Raw genomic sequence first — 26,889 nt, 5'->3', positions numbered from 1 at the left:
ACAGGTGAAGAGGAAGTTGTTGCGGAATTGTTGTGAGTACCCTTTTCAAGACGACAATTCAGTGAAAAGACGGACATTATAATGCCGGGGGGGAGGGGCGGCGGGTGTGTGTATCTACAGAAGGTCCAGTTGTGATAGCCACGGTTCGCCACTGTCTATATGTATGTTAGTCACATTGAAATGAACAATGGCTACCTATTGACAGCTTTTGTTATTCTATTGTTGATCCGCGTGGTAAACATAGTAAAGAAAATAAAGAAACTCAAAAAATCTAATTACAATACAAGTTTGTTTTTTAAAGCCAGTTGCTTAAATAAGTCAAAGTGAAAGATTTACATTTTAAAAGATCTAAACCTGTTGATTTGACAGGCAAGTTTAAATATTGCTTCCGCAAAATTCAAGCTGCATTCACCTCTGCTGTGTTTGACTAACAGCATGAAAAACTTTTGAAAAAAAACGTTCCTCACAATAACCCCCACCTCTATGCATTATAATCAGGGGTGCACATAACTGTTTTGCCCTGGTTCTCAAAGGAGCACCTGGAGATGGTGCTTGGTGCTCATCCATAAAATGAAATAAACCGTAACTTTTGAGGGGGTCTTGACTTTATTTGCCAGACACACGGCACTGAACACACAGAGGTGAACACAGAACACACATGCAGAGGTGAACACAACACAACATTAGCACAACCAGTAATCCTACAAGCTGTCATCACTACCCTCCTGACTGTTCTCCTCACTGTCTTCCTCTCTGTCAGACATGGTAGCTGATGATGTAGGCCTACTACTTTCTCTCTGGTTGAGTCTGTGATTAGCTGCTTGCATCCACAAGTCAACAGCTGGGTTTGGGTCGAAAGTCTCTGTTGTCATCTTAGACAAGTGGATGTAATCAAATAAGTATGTGAACATAACCAATAACCTATAGCCAATAACAAATTAATGTAACTTATTTTATTTGTGTTGTTCATTCATATCTTATTTTACCTTAACATTTTTTTTTTTTTATATCTCCAGTTTTAAAGGATATTTTTGGTTACTGTCCTATAGTATGCATTGGAATTATTTAAAACCTGTTTATCCCAATAATTATAAAGGAGTGCCTTGGAAATATGTACATAAATTGTGACCAAACCGTTTGAACTTAGACTAAGAGTCCTTTACCTCACTGAGCTGTAGTTAACTTATCAGCCTCTCAGTCTGACTGGAGAGGACTCTCCCTCCACATTATTGTAGAAACATCTTCTTCTTATATCCGTTAGAGCAGCTAGCACCAGATTCTAATAACAACAGCGCTGGTACCGGTGCACCCTCCCTTTCTCCCTCGCTCACTCGCATTTTGGCTGTGAGCTGCGGGCGCCAGATAAGCCAACATCCCCCATTTTCATCACTTACAGCGCCCATCGTACAGGGCAAATGAATTGTGTAACCGGGGTGAAAAGGGTGTTACATTTACTTAATTATGAATATTGTTACATCAAGGCCGAAAATTAGGATGAGCCCCAACGGTCAAAATGTTTTTCCCTCCCAGAGCTGCCAGCGCAGCGCCTCCACAGATCTGGCGCCCTAGGCGAACATCTAGCCAGCGCTACGGGCCGGCCCTGAGCAGTGTTGCCAACTTGGCGATTTTCTCGTTAAATTTGGCGGATTTCCAAACCCTCCGGCGACTTATTTGTGTCAAAAGCGACTAACGACTAATCTAGCGATTTATAATGGTGTTATTAGCGACTTTTCTGGTGTTTGGAGACTCACATTGTTCTGCAGTTAACGAGCCGCGGGTGCTGCCGTGAGCCCCGCCTCCCTCCCATAGTACTCACAGGCGCTCAGACTGACAGTTGCCTGGCCGCAGCAGAGCTGCTGCTGCAGTCAGAGCAGAGAGGAGACAACCACACTCCCCCGCGTCGAGACTGCAAATGAATTGCGCATGCGCCAACTGCCAAGCCGTCTTGGTTTTGAGCGGGATTTAAATGTTGAATGTAAATGTTTCTTCACTCACTTTCACACTATAATAAATAACTGCCTTTGCTTTGCTTTGCCTCACACAGCCTCAGTCACTCAATCACCTCGTCCACTGTGTGTGTGCCTCTCTGTGACAAGCTAAACATCATGGCACAGTCTAAATTGTATTCTCAAAAATACAGAAAGGAGTGGGAATCAAACCCTGAGTATAAAGGATGGTTGAAGCCATTTATTGGAGATGACACACGGGCATACTGCCTTTATTGTAAGGGGGATTTATATGCCAAACTGTCATGTTAAAACCCCAAAACATACTCAAAAGGCAAAGACATTTCTGATCTACTGTCGTCTGGATTTAACTCCGGTGGTTTCAAGTTTTGATCCTTGAAGGGTTGGGAACGTTTTTTGCCTACAGCCGCCATTACATGATATGCAAATTAGGCGATGACGTCATTTAGCGACTTCTGGCGACTTTTTGGACAGCCAATAGCTACTTTCCTTCCTATGGAGTTGGCAACACTGGCCCTGAGTTCATATGCAACTCGCAAATATCTTTCTCTCTCTCTTCTCTCTCTCATCTCTCCTCTATTTTCTCTTTTCTCTTCTCCCTTCTCTCTCTCCCTCTCTCCTCTCTCTCTCAATGTTGGTACGCAAATGCGCTTTGTTTCAAATGACCCGGTGCTCTTTTTTTGGCGGAGGTGCACATGCGCACCTGCGCATGCGCACCTGCGCACCAGTTATGTGCAGCCCTGATTATAATGTACATGATTGAACTGAAAAGTATTTTTATAAATGTTTAAAGCTGGATTGTTATTCCATTCTTCCCTCCATGGCATTATGGCCTGGGCTGAAATCTGACATTTCACTGACCTCAATCACTTCCCGTTGTAGTTCATGCAATCCAATTGATGTTTTCCTTCGTTGCCCTATGTTGCCTGGTTCCAAGCAACATGGACTGTTTCTCTCCGCTGCTATTCAACAAACCCTGCCCTAGCCTCAAGCAAAAACAATCTGCTTTTTTCCGCATGGTTGATATAGCTGCTTCAGAGTTTCAACCCCCAACTCTCTCTGGCTTTAACCCAAGCTCTGGGTGGTAACTACCCTTCTCTGCTATAACTCTTCAACCAAGTCATCATCTCACATGCCAAAGTGTCAACATGCAGTCATGCCCTCTGGGCCTTGCGTCCAGTCATTTTGGGGTTGAAACAGTGGCAACATAGTGGTCAGTTGGGGTTGACTACATGCACTTTTTGATCATGCTCCATTGCATCGCTTCGTCTTCCAGCGAGGCATCCACTAAATGGATATGATGTCCTGCATGAGTAGATGGCAGTGGTCTGGAACTCAAAGATTGGCGACACAAACACACAGAAACGATCAGTAAGGAGACAGAAAAAGTGAGAGAAGCTTTAAAAAGGATGGAAAAAAAGAGACGTTGAAAGGATCTTCTCAAGGCATAATACAGTATGACATGGAGTATGAATTATAGATCAAACCTCAGAGAGGTAGTTAGAACACCCTTTGCCTCCACTATCGCTTTCATTTCAGTCTGCCTCTCTGTGAGCTTGTTCTGCTACCTATTTCTCCAAATGTTGGATCTTAATGATAACATGCATCCAAGGTGATTTGTGTTTCAGTGTCTGTGACTTTGTCTCAGTTCTTCGCAGCTGCAAAAAACAAGATTGTGGAGGAATCACAGATCAAACATCTCAACAGTTCTGTCTCCAGCTGTCTCTCTCTCGCACTGCCCTCTCTTTAATCTCGCTCCCTTTCTGCCTCTCCTCTCTCATCTTCCTCATTTATTTATATCTTCCTACATTTGTCTATCCTGATTAAGCAACAAAGAGCAACACAACATTTAGGAATAAAGCACAAGATGGTCCAACACTCATTCATTTGGATTTATATATGGAATGCTCTAAAAAGGGTGTGTAATGTTGCATAATAAGGAGCCTACAGTACACATGAAAATGTTTAACTTTAAGTCCTGCCAAGAGATAACAGCAACATTGTGTTCAGTGATGCTTAACAAAGTACAATTGCTGCTTTTAACAGGTTCCTCTTATGGCCGCTGAGGAATGACCGGTTCCACTCACACATACACACAGTGGAGCTCTCAGAGGAGCCTCATCTGTCTGTAGTTGTGTTTGTCTCATCTCTAAGCCCCGTGTGAAGTGGAGAGGAAAGACTGTTATGCACACAGACCCAACTTCTCCGCACCACACTGACTGTACTCCAGGGAGCCGGTCTGGACGAGGAGAAGGCAACACAGCAGTGCAGAGATATAGAAATAGTGATACAGGGTGAGGTGAGAAAGAGACAAATTGAAGGAAATTAGGAGACAGAAACAAATACCAGGGCTTGTCGAGGGAGCAGGAGAGTGTCTACATCTAGAAATAGCAAGATAAAGAGCAGAAAGCCAGTCAAGACCAAACAAATCTATATGTTTTTTGTTGTTGAACATCAGGTAAAGAAAACTAGTCGCTGCAGTAACAGCACACAATCCCCTACCTCCATCTAAATATAATTGAATGAAAAGGAGAAACGTCTGAGCTGCTGTAGGACGTTGTGCGGATGGTTGATTGACAGCTACAATCGGTTTCATTCTTACCCCGTCATGAAAACCACTGAGCCGAAAGCTAAACACCCCGTCATGCCACTTTGGCATAATAACAGTAACCATAGTGACCGGAGACTTTTTCAAATCAATGTAGGGAATAGAAATAGGATTAATTTAAGATTATGACATCAGCCTGGGACTCTCACAGGTTTTTTAAATTGAAATCCCTTTTTCCCATTGGTTGAAGACAGGAGAACAAGTAATATTTAAAGTTTGCTGTCTTGGTTCAAAATTGCAGAGTCTCCGTGTTGTTTATTTAATATCCTCATAAATAAAGGGCAGACAAAACATCTCCTAAAAACCTGATTCAGAAAAAAATATTGTGTTTAATATTTGCATTCTGTGTGAAATTACATTACAGTTCAATACAAGATATTGTCGTTTTATCACACAAAAAAAGTCCCCAACTTTTAACGGTTATAAGAGACATACAGATATGTTTGTTTAAATTCATTTTGGCCTAAAGAAACATTCATGTGCTGGTAATATTTAATATATCATTTCATTTTGTTCCTTTCCTTGAAAACTGCACTTTATTTGAAATCCCCCTCCCCCTCCCTCTAAGGTATTGTCTAAGGTCTCATGACTCAGTGTGGAATTAATCACATCAATTCAGTTTAGCATCCAGATAATACAGCGAAAATGTCGAGGGTCAATCATTGTCCTTTCAGACCAACAGGTTTGCATATTCACATATTTATCAGAACATCTCCTTTCAGACACTGCTCTAAGATCGCTTCTCTGTTTTGTAATATTTTATATCTTTATGTTTTCTCCAAAACCACTCAGTGATCATTTGATGCCAGATCTCACTTTGTTCAGCGATACACTTTCCACTCAGTCGCAGTGGCCTGGATCAACAACTATGTTGAACTTCAACAGCAATTTATTGTCAGAGACTTTTGAACAATATACAGTATGATACCCCGAAGATTGCCTGCCAGTTATTCTCAACATTAGCTGCTTAAACCATCCTTGTTTTTTCTAAACACCAGCAACAACAAAACACTCAGATGTTCTTGCTGCCAGTGCCTGGGGAAATGTGTGCAGAGCAACACTTGCAAATAAATGTGAATTCACATTCTCTGAGAACATACTGTATGTCCAGTTTACTTTTTCATAGTGATTTACACAATCTTCTTTGGCATGGTATTATATATTATCCAAGTTTCAAAGCGATAGTAATATTTTACAATGGTGTAAAGTAACTAAGTACATTTATTCAAATACTGTCCTGAAGTACAATCTTGAGGTACTTGTACTTTACTGGAGTATTTCAATTTTATGCTACTTTGTACTTCTACTTTGTACTTCACAAGCTACCCTGTAGTATACAAAGTCCTTCAAACTAGCTGCACCTTTACCAGCTTTGATAACACTTTAATGATCAATAAACCATTTGATATAGATTATTCTGAAAAAGACCAATCTGCATAATAAGTACTTTTGCTTTTGGTACTTTAAGTATATTTTGATGATGTTACTTTTGTACTTTTACTTAAGTAACATTTTGATTGCACGACTTTTACTTGTAGAGTATTCCTTCACTCTGGTACTTTTTCTTTAACGTTAGTACAAGATCTGAGTACTTCTTCCACCTCTGCTATTTTCTTACGATTGCTCTAATCATATAATGTATTCTTCAACTATGAAACCGAAGCCTTATGTTCAACACAGTCTCACGGCATTTCATGTTACGAAATTAATCTATTGATTCGTGTTCACCATCACGATTTCGCCATTATCTTCGAGTCCTTCTCACAAATTAGAAGGAAAAACAGATTGAAAAAATACAGATTTCAGTATTCTGACACAGAACGATTTTAGAAGCAATGTATTTCTATTTGTAGTATATGTTTCGTGCCTGCACCAAACAATAACAAATTAGAAGGAAAACAAGATGACAAAAAATAAAGATTTCAGTATTCGGCGGCTCTGAGCCCCATTTCTTTTCCTCGCGGACGGCAAAAAAACTCTGACATTATACAATTTAAAATAAAGGCTTAGGGTAAGATATTTAGTAAGAAAATGTTTTTATGAAGCACACAGCTTCTGGTCTTCCAAGACCCGACCGGACAAAAAGACGTGGTGCAGGCACGAAACACCAATAGAAATACATTGCTTTTCAAAATTGAAATGTTGTGACTATAACACGAAATGCCATGAGACTGGGTTATGTTACAACATGTTATGATAAAGTACTGTACATTTGAAACAATTAAGTAACATCGGTAAATCGTAGCATCTACTGCCAGGCTGTTCAATAACAAAGGGAACAATATTTTAGGCAGGGCTTGGCCTTATTTAGCTTTCATTACCCTCCACCTTTTTAAGCGACACCCTTTAAAACCAAACTACGTGACACTGCCACAACATTAGTGAAACAAGCCTCTCTGCAAATGAATATTATCATAATGATTGAATTAGTAATCATGTTAATAATTTAGAATGCGATTACTTTATTAATGACTATTTGTTCTTCAGCATCACCGCAGATCAGCTCTCAGAGGTCTTCAGTGCTCTTGCTAACTCTCAGAATACACTCAGAGGCATAAGGTATTTTTCTGATTGCATAATGAGCTAGCTAGTCAATCAGGCGCTAATTATACACAGATTATGAGCACACATAGCATGAAAGGTGCAGTGCACATTTGCTGTAACATTTTCATGCGCATTAATCTGCCTCTCTTTGTTTTTGACATGCCTGTTCTGTTGGTACATATAACTCACAGGTGACACAATCCAAACTGACAGCATCATATGCAGCCCGCAGCACAAAGAGGTGTCAGTAAATACATTTACATTCGGACCGACAATGGCCCGGCTCCCAGAGTCACGCTGGTAATAGAAATGATATGGATGCGCTCCAATTCCAACTCCTGTCACAGTCAATGTTCGTTGGATGCTATCAGAGTTTAGGGTTTTATCATTGTGGCTAATAAAGCTGATCTCATGCAATTGCCAACATCACCCTATTCTGTTAGCATAGGGCTTAATTTCACACTGTCAATCATAACTGTGTTTCCATGGCAACAGTGAGGATCAATACAATCATGTACATTGAGTAACCCAGATGCTATCTCACATGAGTGATGAAGTGTGATGTATGCGTGTATGTATGTAAATGCTGTCCTTCACAATATGTTTGGCTTCAAAAACCTTGTTCCAAAGGAAAACTGCTCCTTATGAAATATGATAAATATATTGTACGTGCAATCATAGATATTCTATTAAGCTAAAGTGCAGAATATCTAAAATGAGAGAACACACGGTGAAATGGTTCGTTAACGTCTGCACTTTTGCTATAGTAAGTGATGCACTTAGCCAATGAAATGTTATGGGTTAACACAAAAGCATGGGGAATGCTCTTTTTACTCACTTTTAACTCTACACATAGACATAACTTGGTTGGGGTCTGGAAAACGAGTTTACAGACTACCCACTTACAGAATGGGGTTACAGTATGAAGTGATGTTTAATATTTAATTAACTCCAGTTGTACTACTAATTAGTGTTCCAGCTTTATTCTATTTGTTGTGTGTGCCAGTTATTCAATTACAAGACGAGGCTTGTGAAAAAGGAGAATTTGTGTTGTGATTTTCAGAAAAAAAGGTAGAAGTAGGACAGTCAGACACCTGCAGCTCGTACCACCTGTTCACTTGTTACTTTGCTTCATTTCTGCTGCTGTGACCTACTCTGATTGGATAACTGTACTTGCTCCACAAGCGCAAGTGAGAAATAAAAACCAAAAAAACAAGATAAATAATGTGGCTACTGGACCTTATCGCCATGTCATGTTAAGAATAAATCAGATAACAAGTTCTACATACGAATATATATTTAAGAAAATACAAAAACAGTTCGCTAATGCATTAAAATTTTTGATCTGTGCTAAATTTCTATTGATCAGTGTTGTGAGTCATGCTCTTTACATTTGAGACAGGTGTTATGCATGTCCCATATTCCTAATATATAATCATATCCCCAAACACACACACACACACACACACACACACACACACACACACACACACACACACACACACACACACACACATGCAGGCCTACTGTGCTTCCTGCCTCCCTCATGTTAACCCTGGGGCTTTCACTATGTGGAGCACCAAATGAGATCACGTCTCATGTCGAGGGGATAAGCCTCAGAAAGCAGAGCAAGACAATCTATTGCAAGGGAGTGTCCCAAAATGATGTGTGCAAGACTGTGTAGAGATCAGGACAGGTGTCATGTTGTACACAATGGCTGGAGCTGTAATATGTGCGGATGGTACGTAAAGAGTTAAGGGCAAAGATTTTTGGGGATATTTTAGGTAATGGTATCTCTGTCACAAGAGCCCTTTGATGGATAACAACATTGAACAACAATTTGATACTTTTCCGATTTGTTAAGCCAAAACAAAATGGGATGCTTGTTACAACAAATTGGTCTTTTGAGCCCATTCAGGGACAAATGTGTGTTTAATCAAATATATCACTGGTGAGGGTGGCTTCATTGATCGACGCAATTCATCTGTCATTCACACCTAGCTTTCTACTGATGACCAGATTAGCCGCATTTTGATGCAGCGTTGTCTCCCCTGTTTTATCAATCTGTCAAACACATTGACAACCAAATGTTCTTTTTCTTTTTTTTTTTTTTGAGGTTTGCGGATTGCCCAAGACAATTCAATGTATAAAGACAATATTGTTTGATTACGGTATGTTTTATTGTATGAAGCAACATTTTTAATTTAGTTATTTCACCCAGGACCGGAACCGGATGTTTATATCCGCTCGCCGTCAGCTGATCAGTTTAAGATTAGTAAATTATTAAATATTTGATAATTGTACATTATTGTTAAAACACTAGGGCTGTCAAGTTAACACGTTAATAACGCGTTAACGCAAAAAAAATTAACGCCACTAATTATTGTAACGCGATTAACGCATGTGTATTTTTTTTCCTCGGCCGCCCCGTAGTTTCAGAGCGCATCGAGTTTAAAATACCATCTACAAGCTGATGCTGAGTCCTTACCCCAAGTGAAGGAGTTCAAGTATCTCGGGGTCTTGTTCTCGAGTGAGGGAACAATGGAGCGTGAGATGGGCCGGAGAATCGGAGCAGCGGGAGCGGTACTGCAGTCGCTTTACCGCACCGTTGTGACGAAAAGGGAGCTGAGCCAGAAGGCAAAGCTCTCGGTCTTCCGGGCCATTTTCGTTCCTACCCTCACCTATGGTCATGAAGGATGGGTCATGACCGAAAGAACGAGATCGCGGATACAAGCGGCCGAGATGGGTTTTCTCCGCAGGGTGGCTGGTGTCTCCCTTAGGGATAAGGTGAGAAGTTCGGTCATCAGGGAGGGACTCGGAGTTGAGCCGCTCCTCCTTCGCGTCGAAAGGAGCCAGTTGAGGTGGTTCGGGCACCTAGTTAGGATGCCACCTGGGCGCCTCCCTAGGGAGGTGTTCCAGGCACGTCCAGCTGGGAAGAGACCAAGGGGTAGACCTAGGACCAGGTGGAGGGATTATATCTCTTCGCTGGCCTGGGAGCGCCTTGGGATCCCCCAGTCAGAGCTGGTTGATGTCGCCAGGGAAAAGAAAGTTTGGGGGCTCTCTGCTGGAACTGCTACCCCCCGCGACCCGACCACGGATAAGCGGGAGAAGATGGATGGATGGATGGAAGCTGATGCTGACAGCCCCGCTCCTGCCGCCCGCTTGTGGCAGACCACACTTCCACGCTCACCGGCAGGCACCGACTGGCTGTTGGGAGGACCGGGAGGGTGTGTGTATGTGTGATGAATTGGAAATGGGGGACCCTGATGTAAACAAGACGAAAGTCTTTCTCTGGTCTGCATCCCCTTAACAATTGTATGTTTTGAGCTGTACTGTACTGTACCCAATATACAAGCTGTTAATAAACTTTTCAATCAATCAATCAATCAGCCCGAGCGAGCGAGAGAGAGACCTTACGTGTATTGTTGTTGTTAGCATCTGGTGCTAGCTAGCTGCGCTAACGGATATAAGGAGCTGTTTAAATGAAAACAGAGGAGCGACATTTCGCCGATAACTGCGCCGAGCACTTGACTTTATGCAGGAAGCCAGACAGTGGGACATTGTACGAAAAGTCAGCACACTCAGCACGGATAGTGCGCAACATGATTGCAGCGTCCAGGCAGCTCCCGGTCGAGCATATGCCTTGAGTTGCACATAGCTCCAACGATCCATCACACACACACACACACACACACACACACACACACACACACACACACACACACACACACACACACACACACACACACACACACACACACACACACACACACACCATTTGTATTGTATTATTGTATGAGAGAGGTTCCAGGTTGAATTGAGGCGAATATTTGTAATGTTCAAATGATAATAAACATTAGCATAAAGCATATTTGTCCACTCATATGTTGATAAGAGTATTAAAAATATTCCTCTAAGGTACATTTAGAACAGATCAAAAATGTGCGATACATTTGCATATATGTGAAACTTATATGCACATATATGTTAAACCTATATGTGCATATACTGTATGTGCAACCTATATGTGAATATATGTGAAACCTATATGTGCATATAAGTTTAGCCTATATGTGCATATATGTGAAACCTATATGTGCATTTACTGTATGTTCAACCTATATGTGCATATAAGTTTAGCCTATATGTGCATATATGTGAAACCTATATGTGCATATACTGTATGTGCAACCTATATGTGCATATATGTGAAACCTATATGTGCATATATGTGCAACCTATATGTGCATATGAGTTTAGCCTATATGTCTATAAGCCTATATGTCTATTAGCCTATAAGTTGATGTCCTATATTGTCATACTGATATTTTGTACAAACTGTAAAGTCCACTGAGACAAATGTAACATTTGTGATATTGGGCTATATAAATAAACATTGATTGATTGATTGATGTGCATATATGTGAAACCTATATATGCATATACACTGCACCCATATATGTACATATATGTGTGTGCATATATGTGCATATATGGATATATATGTAGGGGTCCAATTTCAGATATGTCACATATATGTTAAACATATATGTGACATATATTAAATATATATAGGTTCATATATATTCCTTCCATGTGGGTTAGGCGGCACAATCTTCTGTAATAAGTGGATTAAAAAAAGAGGATGGACCTGATTCTCTCCTGACACCTCTCGGGAGCGTGAACCGGAATAGCCTGGAATGAGCTCAATTCTCAGTTTGAATTTGGAGCACGAGGGAGAAAAGTGGCCTGTTCCTCTCAGAGAGAGGGAGAGAGAGAGAGAGAGAGTTTTTAATTTGTTGTTTCATGGAATATTGATGGGAATCGAGCGACTGTCAAACAAAGGAGAGATGGGATGACATACATATATGAATCGTAGTAGATAACAAAACGTTTAATATGAATTGAAAGAAGCTCTTACTAGTTTGGAACGTAAACAACAATATGGAGTGTCTAGTGTGTGTGTTGTGTGTGTGTGTGTGTGTGTGTGTGTGTGTGTGTGTGTGTGTGTGTGTGTGTGTGTGTTGTGTGTGTGTGTGTGTGTGTGTGTGTGTGTGTGTGTGTGTGTGTGTGTGTGTTGTGGTGTGTGTGTGTGTGTGTGTGTGTGTGTGTGTGTGTGTGTGTGTGTGTGTGTGTGTGTGTGTGTGTGTGTGTGTGTGTGTGTGTGTGGGGTTTGGAAAGATACAAACATCAGCATTAACTAAACCACAATTATAAGTACAGCTACTGTTACACAGATAAAGGCTGCCACTACACTTACTACTAATTATATACACTGCTGGTAAACCTATTACTTCACTGTACTGTTTGTTAACAAACACATCACTTACTTGAGGTCAAGGACATACAACTTAACTGCCTAAACAAGCTTTCAACCATCATGAGTCTTCACATTAGGTGAACCTTTTGTACAATTATAGTCAGCTTTCCATCAGTGTGTTGGTTAAAAACCATCCTCTTAGCATTCAATGTCTGTACAAGTTCCCCTGAGCCTAGAAAAATACTCTTGAGAACATGCATGAGTTTGAGTTCATACGTTTACACATGCACATGTATGTTTGAGAACCATGTGTGCATTTTAGATTCCATGTGTGTAATGTGGGTGTAATTGTGTGTCTACCCAGCTACGAGCCGGCAAGAGGACAATGTCTGCCATGATGCAACAGGCAGCTAATCCTCTCCTTATGTAAACGCTTGACTGCTATTCAGATGACATGCAGATGGGTTAGAGAGCTTACGTTTGGCAGGATGGTGAATTAACAAGGAATGTGTGTGATAATGTGTTTTCAGAATTTGGGTGATTATTGCTGCACTTTGTGTTTAAAAAAAGATATCCTCCCCTGAGGACTGAGGAGGATTGGCAAGTGCGTGCATGTAGGTATTGGCTCAAGCTAGATGACCTCATAGCATTATCAAGGGGGGATGACCAATGCTAAAAGGGGAGCTGTTGGGGCAATGCAGCGTGTGAAATATGAACATGATGAGAATGAACACCAGCTGATGGAAAAAAGAGTGGAACAAGCCCCGAAGAAAATTGAGATTAATTTGTGGACGCCTGCAGGTTCCATAAATGGGGTCCATCCTGAGAAAATGAAATGTTAAATGAATTTGGTGTGGTCTGAATTAATTTAGCATTTATTTTGATTCATGATTCAACTGTGTTTATTTATTCATTCTTCAGTACAAAAGTGCCATTAATATCATATATGTAAAACACTGCAATACAAATAACAAAAATAGGAGGTAATAGACATGTCTTGCTTTACTACTTTTAAATCCAGGCTGAAGACTTTTCTTTTTGCCGCTGCTTTTATTTGAAACTGAGCGGTTGTGTTTCGTTTTTGGTTAATGAACATTTGGGGCTATAGTAACCCCAGGGGATCAGTGTCTTGGGACTCTGTCCTGGCTGGTTTTCTCTGCGTATGCTGCTCGGGGGAAGTATGTGCTATACAAGCGTACACAGCTCATGTTCGGAGAAACCTTAAAGAAAGGCATCAGTAAAGTGGAACTTCTGTGTGAACTATTCATATCTTAAACTGCACTGTAACTTTTTTATTCATGTATTTTTTCTTTTAATGTTTCTTTTATTATCTGTTCTTTTTAATGACTGTTTTTAAATGCCTTTGTCTGAATGTCTTTCATTTTTGTAAAGCACCTTGAATTGCCTTGTGTTGAAAGGTGCTATATAAATAAACTTGCCTTGCCTTGCTTTTACTTTCTTCTCATATTTCTTTTTTTATTCCCTTTCTAGATTCTCCACTATTCCAAGGTTCCATCCACTTGCGTGAGTCACAGCTGAAGCTGAAGGAGAGACTATGAAGACAAGCTGTGTCACCCCACATTGCAGCCCAACAAGATATGACATAACATGGATCCCCTGCTAATCACCAAGATGACCATACAGCTGTGACTGGCATTGTGAAGCCTTCACCCCTTTTTCAGCAACCAGCCCAGACCCTTTTCATTTTTGGAAATCCTTTCCGAGCAACCATTGTTGCTTCCCTTTCTCCAACAAAACAACCTCCTTTCCTGCCTGCCCCAACATTTTCTCCTATATATTCTAGCTTCCCATCTTTGATTTCTTTTCACCGGCATCATGCAGGGTGCTTTCACCACCTCCACTCTTCTTTTTCTTATTCTCCCCTCCCTCCTCCTCTTCTCCCACTTTCCCCACATGGTCAATGGAGACTGCTGGCTCATTGAGGGGGACAAAGGCTATGTGTGGCTTGCTATCTGCAGTCAGAACCAGCCGCCGTACGAGACAATCCCCCAGCACATCAACAACACTGTCCATGACTTGAGATTGAATGAGAACAAGTTGAAAGCTGTGCTCTTCACCTCTATGTTTCGCTTCACCAACCTGACTGACCTCAACCTCACCAAGAATGAAATCAGCCATATCGAGGATGGAGCCTTTGCAGGACAAGCCAACCTACAGGTGAAGGAGGAATGAATGATAAAAGCTTTGAGCTGAACACTATAATATAGTACACAATGCATTACACCTTAGATTGAGTCTAGGACTTTCACTTTACGACAGCTAACAGCTTGAGCTTGATTCGATTTATTGTAAATAATTACTTCCATAACTACATTTCAGTGAATTGTTCTCATTAATTATGAAACTGAATTAATTGTAATGATATTTTAGCTGAACGCATGAAAATGCATAAGAGGGAGACCAAGATTATTGAGGAGTATGTTCCTCAATAACTTGAGTTGCCGACATAATTAAACTAACCACTCAGACATAGGGTTGAGTGTACTAATGCTTTATACTTATAAGTTCTCCAGATCTCCTAGTTAAAGTACACAACCTCAATGATTGGCACAACAACTTAACAAATGAAACATTACTTGCTTAAATAGTCAACCGGACACAGTTAGACAATCAAATGGGTTGTCAACGTAAGCCCATTTCCCCATATGTATACGTGCTTATGTTGAAGAAATGTCAAAACTCTAAAAAGGAATTAAATTATCAAATGCTCCTTTGTGTTTTTTCTCAGGTTCTCCAGCTCGGTTACAACAAGATTACCAACTTAACTGAGGGTATGATGAGAGGACTCGGACGGATGCAATGCCTCTTCCTCCAGCACAACCTCATTGAAGTTATTGACAGCAATGCGTTCTGGGAGTGCCCTAGCCTCAGCAGCATTGACCTGTCTTCCAACAGACTTGGCCGCATTGACCCATCTACGTTCACGGTTCTCAATCGACTCATGGTGTGTGAACTGGCAGCAAACCCATTCCACTGTGGCTGTGAGCTCTACAGCTTCCTCACCTGGTTGGAGTCCTTCAACAATGTAACACACACCTACGACCGCCTCCAGTGTGAGACGCCCCGGGAAATGTTTGGCTACCCCTTACTCATCGCCGCTGGCCATGCTGGTCGAAATGCTAAAAACATTTTGTACCATCACTGCAGAGATGGAGTGATGATTCCAGGGATGACTTCACTCCCACCAGATCTGGATGGTCCTTCCGGGATCGGACCAGAGATGTTTGGGGCTATTGGGCCAAACCATCAGCCCACCCCCTCTTCCAATGAAAACAGTCCCAGTATCAAGCTTCATCATGTCTCTTTGTCGTCAGCCTCTCTCCTTGTACAGATTCCAAGGCCCTACAGCAAAATGTATATTCTTACACAATACAACCACACATATGTGTCTGACGTTATGAATTTGAAGAACAAGAAGGAGAAGATTACCCTCGACAAGCTCAAGCCACACACCAATTATACCTTCTGTGTAGCATCCATACGAAACTCTCAACGTTACAACCACACCTGCCTCCAGTTTGCCACTCGGGCTCAAAATCAAGATGACCTGCTCCCCACACCTTCCACCACTACTCACTACATCATGACCATTGTGGGCTGCCTTTTTGGCATGCTCATTATTTTAGGCTTAGTCTACTATTGTCTTCGTAAGAAACGGAGGCATGACGACAAGAGGAAGTCCATCTGTGTCAAGAAAACTATACTAGAAATGCGCTATGGACCAGAAGTGGCAGCAGCAGTGGCAAATGATCCAATGGCAGTCCACAAGCTTCAGGAGCAGTCCAGAGAACATCACCAGTATCAGCACCACCATGGAGGCAAACTTCCCATGTCCCAATCCTCTAGCTCGGGAATGCTCCACTCAGCAAACACCAGTTCCTCCAGGCTTTCCTCCATCCCACAAGTGGAAAAGATGGCTACTGCCTTTTCAGAGGCCCTTGCTACAAGTAAAGGAAACTATATGGATGTCAGAACTGGTGGGGCCGGGATGGAGCGATTGGGAGATGGTGGTCATGTAGGGATGGACATGAGGGACGATGATGGAACTGATATAGCAGATGACTCAGATGATGACGGACGTGGCTCTGCATCTGAGATTTCCACTATTGCCATGGAGGTGGACAAGGTTAACCAGATCATAAACAACTGCATTGATGCACTGAAGCTGGATGCGGCAGCAGTCGCTGCTTCAGGGGTCTCTAATAACCCTACAGCCTGCTCCAATCCCACCTCCCCTCCCCCCACCAGCACGTCCTCTCTGACTCGTGGCCTAATCCCACTCTCCCAAGGGTTGTCAGATTCGTGCCAAGTCAGTGCTCCCACCAAAATACCCCCTCCACCTCCACTCCCTGCCTTGAATGCCCCTCTCTGTGAGCGCCCAGGGATCAGTGGTGGTGGCTTCGTCGTCAGTCCCCCCTACAGGCCTCCTCCACCAGCCTCTGCTGTACGTCCCATCCAGCGGCAAATGAGTGCAGATGCAGCTGTGATTATAGCAAATTCAGTCAAGAAACAGTCCAGCACCACCTCTTGTGGGTCCATGGGTCGGGACAGGGAACGTGGAGGAGCTAGGGTGTATAGCCTGGAAGTTTCTGAGCCTCGGAGCCCAGATGGCTGTAAACAGCCGCAGTACCAAGACAGAGCCAGTCCCGTGGGCTGTGGGGAGCCCCTTGAAAGGCTGCCCTTAGTGGGGAGTGGGAGCTGCGCTGGAGGGGGTGGTGGTGGTTGTGACAGTGGTGGTGTTGGTGCCCAACATCAGGACAACCAGAAGCAAAACCATTACCATCAACAACAGAAAATACACCAACAACAGCAGCAGCAGCAGCAGCAGCTGGAGGTGCAGCAGGACTACCACTGCTCGGAGCACCGCCACTCCGTCCCAGCTCTGTATTATGAAGGCTCCCACCAAGGCTCCCCAGCCCAGAGGGTTTCCTTCCTAAAGCCCCTGACGCGCTCCCGCAGGGATGCAGCATCTTACTCCCAGCTTTCGCCTGCCCGCCACAATTCCAGTTATTCCGGCTACTCCTCCAGCCCAGAGTACTCCTCAGAGAGCTCACTGCGGATTTGGGAGCGTTTTCGTCCTTACCGGAAAGGCCAGCGCGATGAGGCCTGTTATGTGACGGCCGGAAACGCCCTTAGAAAAAAGGTGCAGTTCGCTAAAGGCGAGGACCTGCATGACATCCTTGATTACTGGAAAGGGGTGTCCGCACAGCAGAAGTTGTGACTTTGGGACCAGAGATAGGCATTGTGGGAAAAATAGTTTGGATAATTTCCTTCCATGCCTGTGGGCTAGAGAAAGGATATGAGGATAATGTAGAGAACATTGAGGACAAAACGTCGCCTTTGTTATGTTTTTTGGCATGCTAGGTGTATAGAATATTGTGCTAAAGCAAGGACTGTGAAACTGTGCCTGGGATTCGAGAATCATTATGGTGTTTTATTTTACACTTTGTTGTAGCACTATTTCTGGATCATTCTCATTTAGTGTTTGTGGGTTTTATTTATTGCACAGAAAGTATTTCCAACTGTGTAAAACTGTACTTTTCAGTGATCAGATGGACCGTCTTTATCAGTGCCACATTTCCATCTATGGATAATCACAGAAGGTAAATGCTGATATCCTTCATTATAAGCTGTTGTGATCCAAGATGTTGTTTCCTATTTGGTTTTGGGTGCTGTGTCAATTTGCCCTTGGATATGTTTAGACTTCGAGGCAAAGGGAGACTATGGATGGTGGGATCTGTGCTCTGTTGTCAAGTGACAGCATGCCGTTTAGTGAACACAGATGCAGACCCTATCTCTTTTCATGCGGATGAGGTATTTGCATGTCAATAGCGTCTGTCACACAGAAAGAAAGGAGAGAAGGGAAAGAAATCAACAAAAGAAGAGCGAGAAAGCAGTCAAGAGGGCTTTAAGGTCCTGCATCATAAAGAAAACATGAGGGAGAAAGAGATTAAAGTGGTACCTTTCATCTTTCCAACACGCATGGTTCAATGAGTGGTGTAAAGAATGTTGTCCTGCAAATGTCCTTATTTGTTCTAAGCAGCATTTGCCCATGTAATGATACAGAGCGTGATTTGAAGAACATTAAGCAAAATCATATATCATATATTTAAATGCTACTTACCTGTACAATAGAAAGATGTAACCATGTGACGGATGAGCTCACACAATCCCCATAGCAAACATGTAATATACGTGACAATGGAACAGGAGAAATTGAAAGCGAGGGTTTAAGAGAACAAAGGAAGGAAAAGCAAGGATATCAATATTTTTTTTCTGCAGCCACTGTGAATGTAAGTAGATTACAAGCAGGTTAGGGGGGAAATCTATTTGCACCATTTGATGTAAGCACTGGAGTACATTCCAAATCCTTTCCCTAACATTAAAAACAGGATGAGGCACAGAGGGAAAGGACACTTCTAATTACTGCCAACATGTCTGTTCTTTTCTCGAAATCAATGCTATTGTCGTCTATTGATAACTTAATCAGCCAACATGTGACAGGCATGCTCGCTCGCACTTTACGCCTCCTGATTGTGTGTGTGTGTGTGGCTGTGTGGTACACAGTGGTTAGTGTAAGTGGGTATTGGCATGCCTTGTCAGAATATATTGTATGTGCCCAAATTTACCTAAATTAATAGTTGTCATATATTGCCTATTGGCTGGTTGTTTGAGTCTAAACAATACTAGATTATTAAAGGCATGGACAAATGTATAAATCTCAACAATGTTAATATAATTGTCCATTAATGCTCAGACATACATACCACAGTAGTGCAGTGCCTCTTGCTAACACAGCCATAATCTAATCTCCATTCTTGTATAGTATTATCCACCCATCTGGCCTTTTCTATAAAACCATGGACTTGTGATTTTCCTCATGATAGTGTTATTGCCAGGCATTCTGGCAAAAGGCATCCTGCTTTCTCAAAGCGCTGTGTAGCCTTTAGATTTTTGCTTCAACTGCTGACATACACAATCTGAGATCATACCCGAAAAATGTGAAAAACTGAATCAGAGGTCCTTGCTCCACATTTTTGTTCAGGGCTTTATTCAACATCGTTTATCTCACTCCTTTTCTGTGGATGGTGTGTTTTGATCCATCTCCCACTACCTTCCCTGCTCCCATAGTTCCGATGGTTCAGCATGAGACACTTCCTGTTGTGTTTTATCAAATAGTAACAGTAAGAAATTGCCCTTCTTTACAGGCAAAGGTAATAGGATGAGGGTCTGTTCAACACGTATCAACAATGCTTTTCCTCTTTTTTAAATGTGTTGATTTGTTTAGCATGCACTTGAATCCAGGTTGAACAGGACTGAGTATGCAAAAATTGAAGGGTGGTGTGTAATGACCCCCCCCCCCCCATATTGATCTGTGTTTTTCTCCCTCTCTCTTTGATTTCATGAATCTATCTCTGTCTCCTTTTCCTTGTCTTATAAAGATGTGTGCATACCGTCAGGGTCAGAGGTCATCGCCCCTTGGAGTCAGTGTTCTGATGTGAGTGTTTACAATTGATGGATTCAAGAGCCTCATGGTCACCTTTTAAAAATTGCATTTCTGGGATGCACCACCTTATCCGCCTTCTTTTTATGATAAAGCACCATGTGATGAACAGACAGTCTTGGAAATGTCTCCCACTCGTCTCCAATTACCTGAGATAAGAACGTTTCCAAAGGAGCTTGTTTTACTGTGATTGACTCAGACGAATCAGAAGAAAGGATTTTCTTTGGAGTTCTCAATCCCACTGAAGAAAATTAGTTCCCAGATCCTCAACTGCCATAATACGTTTACAGACATGGACACTGAGGATAAGCGTTACAGCAAATTTAGAAATGTTCAGTCATATCAGGATTGCTCATCATTACAGCTGCCATTAATGTTCATCAATCTGACATGATCTATTTGACAGAAAATCCTGGATATTACTGTTTTTATGGAGGATTTTTTTATTTAATACATTTTCTATTTTAATTAATATATTTAACACACACATATTTGCAAAGGAAACTGATTTTCAGGGGGTACGAATGTATGTGCAACTGCTCTTCTGCTCAAATGTTATTCACAGATTTGTTAGAACAGATTTGTATTATGACACAGCATTACCAGCCCAACAAGGAACGCGCTAGAGGGAGAAGTGCCAATGATTTAATGAACACCGTTTCACAATAGCTCAAATTAGTGCAATTGTTTTAGAGGATATTGTGTTTCTCAACCTTGATAATCACTTGAAAGCCTTCTGCCAAAATGACCACAAGATAATCATAGAGAATCCAAATGTAATTATATTTTCAATTGTCACTGCACGGGACAGCTTTAGATAAAACAGATAACATCCGTGTTTGATTAACTTACCATCTGAATTATCAAATTACAAACAGGACCGGTGATATTTCTCAAAGCATTAGCCATGTCCTTCTACCTGTTTGTGTGCCACAAAGCCAGCATCAAACAAAAAAAGCCTTCTCTTCCTTCCCATGCTGCTCATATCCTCGTTGAACCCCTGGAGGGAGGCTCGCTCAGTGATCAATGGTCCTTTTTGTAGCACCGTCCTTGTTGTTTGTCTCACAGCCACAGGAAAGCTAGACGTGAGAAAGCCCTCTAATGTGCTATTAATGTTTCATCCTTTCTGTGGTTGCTTCCCCTATCTGTCTTTACCACAAGAAATCACAGATGGTTTCTAATTGTATTTCTTTGATGCTATCTTTTAACCAGTCTGGCCTGATTCAACTAAAATGTAGTTGTATAAATAATGAATTACAGCCCAAAATGGGGTGTGAGCTTATGTCTAATCAGTTTCTGAGTTGCTAAATGCTTTCATTAGTAAAGACCAGAGTAAAAGTGTTCCGTCCTCCCATGTTACACATCACTTTTCATCCATGTCATGCGTCATTTAAGCAATCTCAATCAAAGTGAGACTTTGCTTTTACGAGTGATAATCATCATTTGGATGTAATTTGTAATGATTTACTTGATCATCTTCTTACAAGGAGGCAAGTATACAAACTTGCATATTATTCTTATTTCTAAACCACAGAAGTAATATATTCTATTATGTAACCAAGAGGAAAGTGGATTAGACAATCAAGATCCAGCATATGAGAAAAACATTGCACAATGTTAAGTAATTCTTTAATTATAACATGTTGAATAACCGATGTTGACACTATCACACCAACAGCAAACCTATTTTCTACATGTGGTTTATTATGTGACCAATGAGAGTGTTTTTAAACCTGTTTCCCTCCACAACAAACACACACACTCACACACACACACACACACACACACGGCAAGAGTAGTCGTCAAACATGGAAAATACAAAAGTGAGCCAGAATGAGTCACAGTCTGACTAAACCAAAAATGACTATTTTCCTGAAAGGCAGGTAATGGGCAAGGTCTTCAAAGAGACGATAGCAATGGGAAGGGGATTTTGGCTTAATGCACGCAGACATCTGGGATAAAGGCTACACTAAGACTAACCGTGCATGATTCAGGGGGATGATTCATGAAACACACACACACACACACACACACACACACACACACACACACACACACACACACACACACACACACACACACACACACACACACACACACACACACACAGAAGGATCGAGTCACACACTTAACAAAGAATACTGTGGGGACCGGTCTTAAAAGATATTCAAAAACTTCAGCACTTCTGAAAACTGAAAGCATCCCTCATTTTTTTTTAAGCCAGCTTCATTTCCACTTAATTTCATGGCAGGTGACAGACAGGTATATCTACTGAGAATAGGTTGAAAATCATTTAATTTGGTATCTTCAGACCTTTTATCTAATGGTCTATTAAGTTTAATATATTACTGTGCGGGAGATTGCCTTCGTGGATATTCTAAAACATTTCATGAAAACACCGTTGATCTTTCATGAAAGCTACAGAAGGCATAATAAGATGTGATGAAAATGTTAAACGCATTTTCTAAAATGTTGCTTTAATGCAAAACTGTATTCATCTAAAATACGATGAAAGGAAGTAATTTGAGACAAATGAAATATGTCTTGGCGTGACTGCTTTGTTGGTCATTCTTTAATGAGGCAGCTCTGACTGGCTTAACACTGCCAACGCTGCCTTTACACCTGCCAAGCAGTTTTTAAATCTACAATGAGAAGCCTGACATTTTTATGTTGGAAGCATTCACAAACGACTAGATGTCTTCATTAAAATACTACTCATGTCCAACCCGTTCATGTTTTAACATCTTGAAGAAGCATGCTGGAAAAACGATTAAAGCTATACCTGTCATTTTTAAGGTTGAGAAAGCTCTGGTGATTCTAAATAACGTATTTCTTTTAGCAGAAGAGCAGTTGCAAATCCTGGAAGAAAGACAAAATAGGCTATTGTTTGCCACCTGATTAGTACACAGACACGTTTATTTACATGTATGCATTAACTGCAATGTTTAGTTTCCAAAGACGGACAAAAGACTTAAAGAATCTGTGAAATATCTGTGAATTTTGTACACTATATAAAAGAAAAAAAATGCTACGGTTAAAAAATGCTTCTATGGATGTTTTATACTCGGCCTGATCTCTTGATATGTCCGTGTGTTTCTCTTTTTTCAGTTGGCTATTTGTCTTTGTTTACTTTGTTAGGGTTTTTCTTTTTGCGGGTGGGGCGGTTGGTTATTGGGAACCAAGGGATTGACTTTTAGTACTTGCAATGATATATGTTAAAGGTTTATGAACAGAGAAAGCTTAACATAGTGTACTACATAAAAGAAAAGTTGTTATATTTGCATGATTCCCTGTATTTTTTGAGAGAAAAATATATTATTGAGTGGACGTACATTGAAAAACAGAAACTATAGGGGCTAAAAAACAATATTGTCAAGTACCTTTGATTTGAACATTTAGGTTTTAAGCCGTTTTTTATTCTCTGTGACGTTTTCTATTTACATTCTAACCTATTGGTTTTTCATTTGGGTGATTGTATAATATACTGACACTTCAGCTACCATAATATTTGAGCCACAGGCTGGTGGCGAGTGCAGTGCAAAGGGGGTAAAAATGTCTGAGGCTTGTGGGTGTTCACATCCATCTGTTCTGAGAAACTGCATTCTGTTCTTCTCCATTACAACGATTATTCTCCATGGCAGACATGCAATGCTATCTTCTTTGGCCCGAGGCGAGGCCCTGTCACAGTTTGTAGTTGGATTTTCTCTTTATCTAAGCGGCCTGCTTTATAGAAAGAAAAAAAATAACAACTTTTTTTACAATTAGAGACATACCACATGAAAGTATAGGTTCAAAGAAGAGTCATCGGTGTAGACACACACACAGCAGGTATTGTTTAATGGTATGAACCTAATCCAAATCCATCAGTTAGACGTCACTCTTAAATCAATGCAGCATCAGCAGCTTCTCCCTCAGACGCAGCCCACTCACTGTTAGCTAAATCACAGACTTTCATTCCCATCCTCTCCTCTCACAGCCTGCTGGTTTTCTAGCCAAGTAGTTGATCAAATTCATCTAACATCGTCTGTTGTAAATCACTTATTTATCATTTTTATAAGACTTTAAACTGCTGAAAAGCCTTTTGCGTGCACGGAAAAGACTTTCTCAACTTGATTCAACAAAAATAGACACCTGCACAGATATGGAAACTTATAATACATGTTACGTTCATAACTGAAGTCTTTATAGACACGATAATATAAACACAGAGTGAAACAAACAAAGTATAAATGGTTCCTGTTGGACAGAGTTGTGGCTTTAAGGGAGTCCGAGATGTGAGTACGTTTCATTTGGCACCCATCCAATAGTGTGCTGGTAACACCTACAGCACCTCTGCTGACAGATTAGTTATTGCATTACAGTCGGTACAGAAAAAGCAGGCCATAAATCCTATCCATGTTTACATTCTGCAGTGACAGTACAAGACTCTTCAACTGAGATGTATAGCCTGTGGTGGAGCCTTTGCCAAAACTTAAAGAGGCCTCAGGGCTTTTCTCCTCAGCTTGTCAACATGGCAAAGCTATATTACATTATTAACCCAGTTTGTAGTGCCATGTTTTAATTGGGTACAATTGTGCTGTTATCTGATAGGGCAGTTTTATTGGTACTGGAGGCTAATCTGTAACCCATAGCTCCTATTAATCTAATGCCAGATCCAGTGTTGGGAAGCTGGCTAAAAGGTCCCATTGCAGTGAGAGCAGTTCATTCTGATCATTAGTTCATGAACATTAGTGTTTTCTGCGCTCACAGACAGCAGAGGCAGGGAATCCATTGCTATTCCGAACACACAATCCAGTGCTGTGGCAGTCACAAAGTCAGAATGATGGGCCTTGTCAGAGCCAGAGATTGAAAACTCAGCGGCTTCCGAAAAATGGCTGTCAAGGGTGCAGGGGAGCGGGGCCTTCCTTGACTCATTGAGGAAATTAAATGTCTGTGCATTGATCGGTTCCAGAGCTAATATTGTCTTGGCCTTGCAGCAACAAACGTATTAAGGTTTATTTACACATGATGCAGAACTGTGTACTTTTAAGATAGGCATAATGCCGAGCAATAAACCCAAATTAAACTATTACTCAGTCACGTTTAGGGCTTTCAAAACCTGCTCAGTCAGCATTCAGTGATTTGACTTCTACTGAGCTCTAATTCCTTTGAGTTTAGGGATGCAATTTCACACTTCACTGCACAATCTGACAAACTACCGCTTCAGGACACATTTGTGCAAGTTACAATATTAATAATAAACTGCGTGTTTTTAGAAGTTGAACCATTACAATTTCTCTGCTGTAGTGACACATTTTACATTCATTTTACTGACATCTCTCAGACTCTATTCCCTTTACAAAATAATTTAGATGCATCCCTTTTACAAACACATACAGGAGTAGAGGGATTTCAAGCTATGATAGCCCCTTAGAAAAGTACCACAAACGTCTAATATAATCACTGTAGTGCTAAAGTATAACCACTATCTGTGTGATCCCAAGGGCCAAAGCAAATCTTTGCATCAATATTATACGATCTTAGTTACTATATTCTGCCATATATGTCCCATTTGTGTCAGAGCTTTTGCCATGTTGACAGTGGCAGTTGGTCTTTTGAGCTTAAACTGTCTGTCACTGTATTAAATCAAAAGTCCCATGATCATATTCCATCCAAATCTAATGTGACTCTCCCCTCTGGCTTCAGATCTACACACTCATGTTTAAACACCAAAAGGGAGAGGCACAGGCTTGGATGATGGGGATCATTCTTGGCTTTTTTTCTTTCTTTAATTATTTGTTGCTGACATTGACATTTTTTTCCCTTTGCGATTTCTGTACAAAAGATCTATTTCTATATTTGCAATAAATTTGATATGAAAATGTGTATAGTCTACTCTAGAGTCTCTTCAATTCACTGGAATACGGATTCTACATGAATTACAGTAAGCTTTCAATAATGATGCACTAGTTTGTAAAGACATGCGCTTACACGTGCAGCACTGCTAGGTGAGGGTGTGTGGTGTGTGTGTGTGTGTGTGTGTGTGTGTGTGTGTGTGTGTGTGTGTGTGTGTGTGTGTGTGTGTGTGTGTGTGTGTGTGTGTGTGTGTGTGTGTGTGTGTGTGTGTGTGTGTGTGTGTGTGTGTGTACTATATACATAATATACGTGCTACTTAAGGTGCTACTCTATACTTGGACATGTCCTGTAATTCAATTACTCATGCACTGGGAGCTGCAAAGCACCTGGAAAGTCTATTGTCAATTTGTACACACACACACACACACACACACACACACACACACACACACACACACACACACACACACACACACACACACACACACACACACACACACACACACACACACACACACACACACACACACACACACACACACACACACACACACACACACACACACACCACTTGTACTCTCCATTCAAACCTCTCAGTGTTTGAGCGCCCTGGTACAGAAGCACAGATGGGTACTTCAAGAGATGAGAAAAATAATAAATGCACACTTGATGAAAATGACAAAACATGTCTACCTCAGTCACGGTTCCATAGAGACTCAGATGTTTAAGTCTAGTGCGAGCAATCGCTTTGCTGAGCATACACATTTAATGAGTAGGATGACAGAGAACAGCCAGGGAGTTTCGTGAACCTGAAGGCAGCGAGGGCCGGACTGGGCTTTGCTGGTTTAGCATTGAAAGTGCTGGTTGGACGCTTTTCGACAACAGATGAAGCGTTGGGATTTACTGGATGTATAATGTTGGTATAAAATGGGGAAACACATAAAAATGTTGGTGGTGATAAAAAACTTCTTAACCAGCCAAAAATAAACTAAACTAATTATCACAAGGAATATAAAGAGCTGTTTAGGGATATTCTATTGTAACGGGTAACCATAATGTTCAACCCTATTAGCAATTCACTAAGCAAGCTCCTATTTAGCAATGTTAGATCGGAAATTCTTTCACACACAGTGACGTCACGAACTACCCA

The 26,889-nt window shown here is 41.3% G+C and overlaps 1 protein-coding gene across 2 annotated transcripts in view; it reads left to right on the top strand.

The window, feature by feature from the left end:
- Positions 1-25,769, top strand: part of LOC117562778 (protein phosphatase 1 regulatory subunit 29) — a gene marked incomplete at its 5' end in the record, with an annotated part of 52,335 nt that extends 26,566 nt beyond the window's left edge. Inside the window, 3 exon segments of one of the 2 annotated variants that reach the window (XR_004571616.1) lie at positions 13,871-14,557; positions 15,129-18,003; positions 19,843-25,769. Coding sequence is in view for 1 of the 2 variants with exons in the window: in XM_034240663.1 (XP_034096554.1) it covers positions 14,216-14,557; positions 15,129-17,621 (2,835 nt within the window). 2 annotated transcript variants of the gene reach the window in all.
- Positions 25,770-26,889: the final 1,120 nt, after the last annotated feature.

This window comes from Gymnodraco acuticeps, unplaced genomic scaffold (genome assembly GCF_902827175.1).
Source record: "Gymnodraco acuticeps unplaced genomic scaffold, fGymAcu1.1, whole genome shotgun sequence".
Taxonomy (NCBI): domain Eukaryota; kingdom Metazoa; phylum Chordata; class Actinopteri; order Perciformes; family Bathydraconidae; genus Gymnodraco; species Gymnodraco acuticeps.
The sequence above is the reverse complement of the archived record's forward strand: the minus strand, read 5'-3'. Positions and strand labels throughout refer to the sequence as shown.